The sequence below is a fragment of the Mytilus californianus genome, unplaced genomic scaffold (genome assembly GCF_021869535.1).
Source record: "Mytilus californianus isolate M0D057914Y unplaced genomic scaffold, xbMytCali1.0.p SCAF_12, whole genome shotgun sequence".
NCBI classification, from domain to species: Eukaryota; Metazoa; Mollusca; class Bivalvia; order Mytilida; family Mytilidae; genus Mytilus; species Mytilus californianus.
Window position 1 is genome coordinate 22,090,268 of NW_026262604.1, and position 10,879 is coordinate 22,101,146.

Genomic DNA, 10,879 nt, shown 5'->3' on the forward strand with positions numbered 1-10,879 from the left:
AATGGGTTTTAATTGCATTTATCAGGGGATTTCTAACATTACTGCTGATTTGGCAATGAAGGAAAAAGTGTTCCTCATCATCTAAAATTTTATAAACTTTACACACTATGTTCTCTTTGAATTTTTTTATATCGACCTATTTCAATTTCCAAGTTATGGTCACTTACACTGAATTTTGTTAAAAGTTGACCACGATTAAAATTGTTTAGATTGTGCAAGTAGTCTTCCAGTTTAATTTCATTTTTAAGTTTACATTGTATATATTGTATTGTTCATGTGCATGCCTGACCCAAGTCAGACCCAACTATATTTTATTTTTATTTTGTCGTTGTTGAGTTGCTATTTAAATGACGTTTACCCCACATCTCTTTCGTTTATACTTTAGTTCATCATTTAAAACCTGACAACTGACAAGGTTGTTCATGGACGAAGAGAGACATTGACATAAAACATACATGTGAGGGTTAATTGGGGTGGGTGGGTTGGGTTTGGGGGGGGGGGGGGGCTGTGATCAAAATCGGGTAAAACATAACGAATAGAAAACAATAGGATATCAAATATAAAGAATAGAGAATATTGGACCAACAAAATATTAAAAATTGGGGAAAATACATAGTTTGCGACTACCCGGCATCCAGCCCCTCATGTAAACGTAACATGTCGAAAAACTCAAACTGTGACATTGACAATAAGAAACTGAATCATATATTCATTCATTTTTACCATCCTTCATTTGTAACAATACATTCGCTATATATTTCATTTGACTGGTGTATATTTAAAAAGAAACGGTGTATCTATGAAATATCTATTTGAATATGATGCTGTATTGATATTGATATTTGATATCAGATTTCTAAATGTCAGCCATGAAAAATTCATAGTTAAACCCGTATTAGATTTATGTATCAATTGACGACATTTTTTAACATAATTTTGTTTGTATGTATAAGTACGGAGTCCTGTTGGTATCGCATAGAAATAGAGTTGTGGTTTTAACGTCAAGCGTGGAGATGTAAAGTCTAGGGTTAAATATTTAAAGTCAAACGCTGGAGAAATAAAGTCTAGGGCTGAAGATTTAAAGTCAAACGATGGAGAAGTCAAGTCTAGGGCTGGAGATTTAAAGCCAAGCGCTGGAGAAGTCAAGTCTAATGCTGGAGATTTAAAGCCAAGCGCTGGAGAAGTCAAGTCTAGGGCTGAAGATTTAAAGTCAAACACTGGAGACTTAAAGTCTAGGGCTGAAGATTTAAAGTCAAACTCTGGAGAAGTAAAGTCTAGGGCTGGAGATTTAAAGCCAAGCGCTGGAGATGTAAAGTCCATTATAGCGCGATTCAAAAACATGAATTGATAATCAATCCCCGGGTTCATTTGATAATCAACACACAAAGCAAGATTTGCTTACCTTTCCTAAGAACATGTCTTTAGTTTCCTGTATTGTGTTTTGTGGACTGTTGCTTGTCTTTTTCTAGTTTTTGTTTTTTGCCATGGAGTAATCCGTTTCTCTTCGACTTATGATATTTTAATGTCCCTTAAGTATATTCTTCCTTTATTGTAGAGGATATACAGTGAAGGATATAAGGCATTTATACACACACATAATGCATTATATTACAGTTGGTGTACAAAAAAAGGAGACAATTTTCTTATTTGATATGTTTTGTTTTTCAGTCTTCGAACCAATATCAATAAGAAAACAGATGGTGTTTGAGATGTTCATTATGCTGAAGACATTCTTAGCGGCAGTGGCAGCAGGTACGTTGAAGCATAAGATAACGGTACCATCTTACTGCACCAGATGCTCATTTCGATAACAAATGCATCTGCAGTGATGCTTGAAAAACTTGTTAAAAAATTGAAGAGCTTATAAACAAAAAAGAACAAAAAGTATAGCCAAATAATGGAAAAAAAAACTAAAACAAAATCGAGAAATAAGCAACTAATTGAGATACAATCAAACCAAAGTATCAGCATAACAAGACAAAATCATTAACAAAACGGAAACAATAACTTGAAACCTGAAATAGAAAATATCGTTTGTATATGCCCAATTTTAGGCGGAAATCTAAAAAAAAACAAAAAAAAAACAAGTACACAAACACCAGGCGACTCACTTTTATTTTCGACTAATGAGTTGAAATGTCCCTTAGGTATCCTTGGCCTCTCTTGAACGAGACCAGGTTTATTATTTTTATCCTTAAAAGTGCATGGTACGAATATTCGTTTTCTTAACTTGTTTTTAAGCCACTTTTTCAGTTCTGTTTTTTTTTGTTAACATATAAATTGGAACTATTTGTTTTATTTCAGGACAGTTGTGTTTTGTGATATTGTCTATAATTCCCCCAGTCAAGGAGAAGTTTGTACATGCTTTAGAGGAATATACTAGTTGTTTTTCACAAAAGACTCTCTTTACATCAGCACTTGGAGCTTTCATTTTAGGAATCGGCATGGCATTGTGCGGAGCTGTAAGTTTAATATCAATTTCATTTTGGTTTTAACACAAGTTGTTTCTTTTTGCTAATTGGACAATTTGTCTGATTCTAGACCGCACAAAATGGGCTTCAATATCGAAATTATATACATGGGCTGCAGTCCATGTAAATAAACTCATCATAGATACCAGGATTAAATTTTGTACGCCAGACGCGTTTTTCGTCTACAAAAGACTCATCAGTGACGCTCGAATCAAAAAGTTAAAAGGCCAAATAAAGTACGAAGTTGAAAAGAAGAGAGGACCCAAAATTCCGAAAGAGTTTACAAAATCTATTCCTGGGGTAGATAATCCTAAGTATTTCGAAAAATTTGTAATTAGTTAATTTATAATTATGACCATATATCAATGATAATTCAAGTCAACACTTCTACTTGACTGATAAAGCATGATAAGTTGAAAGTACAAAATGTATTAAAATAGCGTTTTACCCGTTTTTTCTGAAAAATAACTACTGGTATTTATATCAAAAGTTTTTAGCTTATCAAAATCCGAACTGTAATTGAAAGATCAGACAAAAATAATAATTACATACATTACGCACAGATAAATTTGCTCTTCCGGCTGCTCTTTATTGATAGTGGAATTTTTGTTCCTCCTATCGGAAAAAAATCTCGTGAAAATGGATCTCTTATTTCGGGTAACCTACGGAATTGGAAAATATACTATTATTGATATTGTAAAAAGACAGTAAATAATTGTATAAGATATATCCAATTGCATTCGAAACCTTGATGTAAATAATTAAGCACGCCAGACGCGCGTAACATTTGCGATTTGCTCATCAATGGAGGTAGAATCAAAAGTTGGAAGGCCAACTCTATTACGAAGCTGAAGAGCATTGAAAACTTTAAGGGGGTAAAAAAATCTGAAAATCAATATGCTCTGAAAAATGCTAGACATGATCTGTATGCTTATCATAGAAAGTCTTCAAAATCTAAAAACGAATAATTTAATTTTGGATGTAACGCGTCTTCCGATTGGCTGACGTTGTTTTGTTTATCAGCTCATAGACATAATTTTGTCATGTGACCTTGACGTCATCAACGTTTTTTCATGATTTACTCCGGTTTAAAATGGAATTAAGAATTAAATTATAAGAAATGACTGTAATATTTTTTCTGTCTATTCGAAATAACATAAAAAATGTGGTGCACACTTTAAAATAACCCGCTACGCGGGTTATTCAGTGTACACCACATTTTTTATGTTATTTCTTCATAGACAGAAAAAATATTACAGTCATTCCTTAATTGGTCAACTTCCAAAGATTATCTGTCGGTTTGATTTTAGATTAATTGGAAAATAGACTAAGTGGTGCGTTTTTATTGACACTCAGTATAATGATTTAAGAAATAAATAATGATATATCTTGCTTAGTGTATTCAAAGTTTAAGACACGAGATGAAAGAGACCTGTCACTGGTAAAGCTGTGTTTCATGAATTGCCTACGCAACTTAAACTGTACAATCAGATATTCACTATGAGTTTTTTTTTCTTGCAGTGCCCTGCCATGGTTTTAATACAGATAGGTACATGGGTACCGAATGCAAGTAAGTATATTATCAATAAAATGTTTTAAGGACAATTACAATATTCTCACTGAAGCTTTGCCTCAAAATGTGCCATGCTTCAGTCCAAAAACAAAGACTTCAAAACCTAATAAATCACACCTTTTAAAAAGAACTTAAGAATATAATAATTCCATTAAAAATCAAATCAACGAAAATATTTTTTCCGGTTCAAAAATAAAGTAGATTTACAATAAGATGGTATGCTTTTAGAATTTTTTAATTTAACTTCAAGCAGAAATGTTTAAATAATATATATAATGTCCTCTTGGATTCAAAGAAAAGCAACGAAGAAAACAAGACAGGTTACGTAACTAAAATAGTTAGTTTTTTCTATGATAGGGTTATTATACCATTATGTAAAATGTGATGGAATAAGAAAAAAGAAAACAAGAGACATGTTTAGATATGGAATTTCGAACAAATGCAAACACCATCGGGCAGTGATTTAAAAGCTAAATACTGGTACAACATATGAATATATTTGTTTTTTTGATTTTTGATTTTTGGTGTTTTAACGCCACTTTTAAGCACCGCTTTTGGCTATTTCGTGGCGGTCAGTTTTTATTGGTGGAGGAAGCCGGAGTGCCCGGAGAAAACCACCGACCTTCGATAGGAAAACTGACAATCCTAGTCACTTAAGATTGGAGTCGAGTGCACCCGCACGAGCGGGGTTCGAACTCACAACCTCAGTGTTGACTGGCTAGTGATTACAGTAGTAATTACTTAGACCACTCGGCCACCGAAGCCCCATATGAATATAAGGAGATGCTCTGTATATATACGCAAACAGCATCCCAAGGACCCAATTAATGGAAAACATCTAAAAGTCAAATCCTAGTCTAAAAATGTGTGAATAATTCAGCAGAATCTATTAAAGATCTGCTATAGACATAATATGAATGCCGTTCACTACAATAGCTCCAAATAACAAAAACCAATAAGACACAATACAACCACTGCCGAGAATCCTGACTTCTTCCGGAAAAGGATCGCATTCTGTCGTTTATTTCGTGACCAATCAGAATTACCTGCAATAGTCTTATTGATAGACCAAGTACAACTCTTTCATTGATATTAAGGATGTTCGCTCCTCTTGTTTTTGAATTTTTGCCAGATATTCGGAATCCTCTGGTTTTATCCATGTAGAGCCATTAAAAAATTTGCCCACTAACCCCTACTTTTCTTTCCGTAATTTGATTACATATAGTTTAAAATGCCATCTTTGAAAATCTTATAAAATCCTTCTTATTTTTTCATCGTTTTTGAAAGAAAAAAGGTGTCAATGTTAAATGTATGAAAAATCTAGAGAGAAGTATTTCCCGCCAAATTTTCAATGGCTTATATCTCGGAAACAAGCACACGGACCCTTCATTTTTTTCTGCTTTTTTAGTTTCTTTATTTATATACTATCAATTTATAACAGTCTTTTAAAAAGCTTGTTATTTTGAAACAGAGTAGCGAACATCCTTAAACATTCATTTCATAGTGTCACTCAAAATAGTACTGTACATAACCACCAATATTGACATGAAAAAACGGAACATAAGCTTAGCTAACACGAAATGATGAGTATAATGTCGTTATATCACGCTCCACTCGATTTTGTGATTTGTGTTGCTCCTTCGTGTTTATATTTGGTCTGTTTACCGTGGCTTCAAGTTGACAAACAAGTATGAAATAATTCAATATATGCGTTGCCTTTTTTTCATAAACTTTGTATTATTTTTTTTTCTTTTTACAGTATTTACACTAATAGGTTGCTTACTTGGAGCCTTGACCTACGGAATGATCGCCCCTTTTGTAGAAAGATTAACGAGACCCAAGAACCCAACGGAAAAACACAGGTATTTAAATACAACTTTTTAATTCAAATGATTTACTCATAGTAATTGGACTTTGTACTTTTGGTTAGATGCATTTTTTTTTTCAAATATATATATCTTACTCATAAGTCGAGAATATTTTGAAACAGGATTTTAGTTTTATTTATATATGAAATTATGAACATGATTCTTTAAGAAACAAGTGGCAGTAAATAACAAAAGGACATTCAAAACTCATAAGTCGAAGAAAATTTGAAAACGCCATGGCAACAAAAAAATGAAAACTAAGAAAAGACGGAGAAGTCTATAAAACACTATACATAATTCTCAAGAATGAGAAACACAAACCCCATCAAAAATCGACCGGGTTTAACTCGGATGCTTATAATTATATTATATTTTTGTCTTTACACTGGTCTAAATGATAAGTAATTCACATATTAAAAGTATAATTTAGATTTAACTCAATTTTGGATTTATAGGATTCAATTTTGTGTCTATAAATATCTAGTATCTCATGTGAGTGTTTTCAGTTGTTACATATTATATGACTTCCGTCTGTATTTATTTTTTTAGTGTTCCAGCGACATTTAAGATACCATTTTTTGCACTGGCATTACCAATGAGTATTTTAATAGGAATAGTAGGTTTTATAATGGAATGGTTCTGGCCCTGGACCAAAGATACAGACTTAATTCATGTAAGTATTTTGGCTTATTGGTAGCCGAACAAAAACACAGACTTTGAAATTGATTAAAAAAACCAAAAACATGGATTTTCGGGACCGTAAACGACAAACAAAAAAATACTTTCGGAATTGATAACAAAAATAAGGACTGTCGGTTCTATGGACCCTTCAACATCTTTATTTCGGATATTATGGCTTGAGCATTTTAATAGATTTTTTTTATTACAGGAACGATTCGTCTTAAGAGGTCTTCGAACACATTAAAAAAAATGTATGAAATTAACATAAAGGGGAAATAATTCATTAAATTCTACCTTATTTATTATCATTCTAACAATAGAAATATTTGTAAGTATATAGATGCATGAATATATTTAGTACAAAACACATCTGATATTAATGAATACCGGAAATATGGCATAAAAATGCCTAATATGCTCAATGTCTAAAGCAGATATGGATATTTGATTTCGTTTTAGGTCAAGTATCTCATTAATTTTTTATTCTCCTTTGATCGTCGATGTTAATTTTATGCTTGACGAAATTTGATAAACTGTTTACATATCCTCTTTTTTTAAAAGACATTTAATGTAAATTTCGAATGCTATACAGTATATCACATTTCTATCAAAAACACATTTTCCTTGTTGGGAATCTGACATTGAGACATCTTACTAAACTAAGTACTAAGACGTTGTATTAGGCTCAAAACACGTTTAAGTATTTAAGAAACCCAATTAAAAAATAAAGGTGTTAATTGCCATTCTATTTCGAATGAATAAATATTTTCAATCTCCGAAACAGTGGGTTACACTGACTTGCTTCAGCGTCCTAGCTCAGTAACAATTTCATATATAGAGAAAGATATAGCCTATACTTTTGAAATTTCATTTTATATAGGACATAATGCCATCAGACAGAGTTGACCCTGAACACCTTTGGCTGTTGCGGTTAGGTATTTTGGTTCTTGACCCTCTGAAAACGTTTAGTGTTCTGGTTTTCCAGTGAAACTATAAATCTTGTGTAATGTTCTAGAGAATCGGTGTCGAATGTTTACAGTAACTGACAAAGTATTATTTTGTAATAAAATTGTACTGAACTTAGAATTTTAGAAGGAATACTATTTCAGATGTTAATATCTGAAAAAAAAGAACACAGGCTATAAACTACTCATCTATTGGCAGTCTATTTAGACTTGTTTTCAATTTAGACTTGTATATATATATAGACTTGTTTATATTTTTTCGTTTGGGCTTGCATTATATTTGCCTTCGGGTTTATATGATCCGTTCATCCTATTTCGACTCTTCAAAATTCAAGAGTCAATCCCAAATTGAGGTAAATTATGTGGCCTTCCAAATACCGTTTCGATTCCTAACATCACTGAAGAGACATTAATTGTCGAAATCCGGATATGGTGTACAAATTTTTGCACCTCATGTTTGCGGTATACCATCTTTTCCGCAAGTTTATTGTTTTCTGTTTGGTATTAAATTAATATAATTAAGATCCATTGTGTTACATCTGTGATCCGTTTATTTGGCAATCGCCATGGCAGTCAGCAGGGTTTAAGAACATCCGTTGTTCGACCTGCTAGTCAAATGCGTTTTGTTAAAATATACTTTTTCACTTTTTTGGTCTTTTGGAAAATGTTGTTTGTGCTGTATTTAGACCCCTCTACAAAGAAATTTGTTTTGCATGCACACGTATAAAAATTGCGGTTTTTATCCAACGCAATCATAGGTTTGAACGTTGTTTTCAATTTAGACTTGTTTATATATATATATATATAAGTCTAAATATATGTTGTTTGTTACCTTGATATGTCGTTTTAATCGATTTATGAGATTTGGATATTGGTAAAATACTGTTGCCTATATTTATACAATCTTTTCAATAAATTTTCAGTTTGACCACGACATACTCTTTTTTAACATATTAACATACTTTTTATTTGATTTTAGAGAAGTAATCCAGCCACGGCTAATGTTTTTACAGCAGTGTCATGGCCGCCATATGCTTCTGGTAAGTATTTGTTTTTTTTAAATTTTTATATTCATAATCTATACAAATTATTTTATCCTGTCAACCTCTGGAACTGTAAATGAGGTATATAATTTGTCTGCCCTCACAAAAGAGGATAACATACGGATAAGTCGTTGACAACGGCATGTCAAAATGCAAACCACAGTTTACAAAACACAACATAGAAAGCTAAAGACTGATAAACTAGACCCCACCAAAACTAGGGGTGATCTCAGGTGCTCCGGAATGGTAAGCAGATCCTGTTCCATATAAATACTGCTATGAATTATATCATGTCTTTTGAATTAAATGGACAGATGTGCAATGGCCAATTGGGATATTTTGTACGTTGATTTAAACAAATGCATAAAAAATTACACATCCAAATGAACAAGTTAACATACTTCTTAAAATACATTCGCACTCTTTGTCTGGTATATACATTTGTTTTTATCAAAAACCCAGTTTTATTGGAACAATGTATTTTACTATATTATAGGTATAATCCTAGGAGTTATACAGTTACCGTTAGTTTTATTTGTACAAGACACATTAGGTGGAAGCAGTGCCTTCGTCACAGTGATGTCACAATGGGTTGTAACAGACAAATTACAGAAAATCTTTCCTTATCTTGCCAGTAAAAGATTAGGCGTTGGTAATTGGTGGCAGGTATGTCTTGTCTGTTTGAGTTGTAACAATAGAAAAAGAACATGTGGTATGATTGCGTAAGAGACAGCTATCCACCAGAGTATAAGTGATATGAATGTTCACACCGAAAAGTCTTCGTATTTATGCATCCTACAGTACCTGGTTTCCTGGGAGCTGCGGAGATATACAGGCAAACACCAAAAAGACAACATTTTATAATTAACAAAATGCTGATATGAAAACTGAAAAAGTTGAAAATTAAAGCTTCTTCAATTGAAAGCTCCATAGAAATATGAAGTCATAGTCGAATCCTTGAAACGTACTGTTTTTGCTTTAACAAAAATAAAAATCAACTTTTAAAACTTTTTAATCTATCTTATATGATTTACTTTTATTTGTAGGTATTTTTAGTGTGTGGAGCAGTAATTGGAGGGTTAATATCAGCGTCGGCGTCATCATCATTAACAATCGCTTATGGTGCACCAGCACATGTAGCATTTTTCGGTGGATTTTTTCTCATATTTGGAGCACGATTTGCTTCAGGATGTACAAGGTATATATGACTTCCCTTTTTAACAACTAGTCAGAACGTAGACGTTAAATTTGATGCCTCGAGTAAAAGGATTGACAAGTTATCTGCACAATAAAAAAAACCCTGTAAGGGGCCCATATATGTGGCATGTTGAAATCCAACATGCTCTCATTTCCAAATGTCAGTCCAAATTTTTCACTTCCATTCCAGTCGACCAATACCTTACGGAACCTACCTATTGTATGTATTGTCAGTTTGTTTTCGTCCTGAACATGCATGTAATATTTGCCACTCGACGTTAAGTAATCAGCAAATAATCAAATCATTCTGTTGCAACTGCTTAAATCATTAAAGGGACATTAGCTGTCAAATTTATGTTTCCCGATTTGACTCCAATTCTCATATTTGATTTATAACATACTTAAACGTATATCCAAATTATAAAAAGTCTAAAATAAAAATTTACGATGCACGGACTCGATAATATGTATCAGCATTTCGTGTTTATTTTAGTTTATACGCCATCTAATTAACCATCGCGATGACCTCCGAAGACTGCCGACAGTCATTTAACCTGATATTAACATAAACATAAATATAAAATAGATAGCATGCATATGCAATTGGATTTTTCTAGGTCTGTATGATTTCATATTATAGGTTAAAATATATGTTAATAATCGTTTTTACCTGTATACGAATGATGTTTTGTGGATCGAATCAGTCAACCAAATGGTTTATTATTGTTTCACTTTCAATTTTGACATTTTTTTTTAATAACTGAACACGCCAAGTACATGCGTAACTCATCTCTGAAGGTCACATGAATATGGATTCAATGAGGTCGAATTATTAACTTGCAAGTGAATTCATTAGCGATGTTTCTTAGCTTATTTTGACCAAATCGAACCTAACTAGCTGCTAAAAGCGAATTATTTTTTCACTATTTCACTCTCATTAAAGATTGAACACACAAATAATCATATTTAATTTTTTGTCATATCTCGTAGCTAATGCCCCTTTAAACTATTGAAAATAAAAGTGTCTGGTGAGCCTGTCTGTTACCACTCTTCTATTAATAATTTTCACTACAGCTTATGT

The 10,879-nt window shown here is 32.5% G+C and overlaps 1 protein-coding gene across 4 annotated transcripts in view; it reads left to right on the top strand.

Moving 5' to 3' along the window:
• LOC127721549 (UPF0394 inner membrane protein YeeE-like) overlaps positions 1-10,879 on the top strand; it is a 48,544-nt gene that overhangs the window by 18,051 nt on the left and 19,614 nt on the right. For all 4 annotated transcript variants that reach the window (XR_007991302.1, XR_007991300.1, XR_007991301.1 and 1 more), the window contains exons 2-9: positions 1,669-1,752; positions 2,305-2,462; positions 3,993-4,041; positions 5,804-5,906; positions 6,462-6,585; positions 8,538-8,598; positions 9,098-9,267; positions 9,648-9,799. Coding sequence is in view for 1 of the 4 variants with exons in the window: in XM_052228315.1 (XP_052084275.1) it covers positions 1,669-1,752; positions 2,305-2,462; positions 3,993-4,041; positions 5,804-5,906; positions 6,462-6,585; positions 8,538-8,598; positions 9,098-9,267; positions 9,648-9,799 (901 nt within the window). In the remaining 3 variants the exon portion in view is untranslated. The remainder of the gene's footprint in view (positions 1-1,668; positions 1,753-2,304; positions 2,463-3,992; positions 4,042-5,803; positions 5,907-6,461; positions 6,586-8,537; positions 8,599-9,097; positions 9,268-9,647; positions 9,800-10,879) is intronic.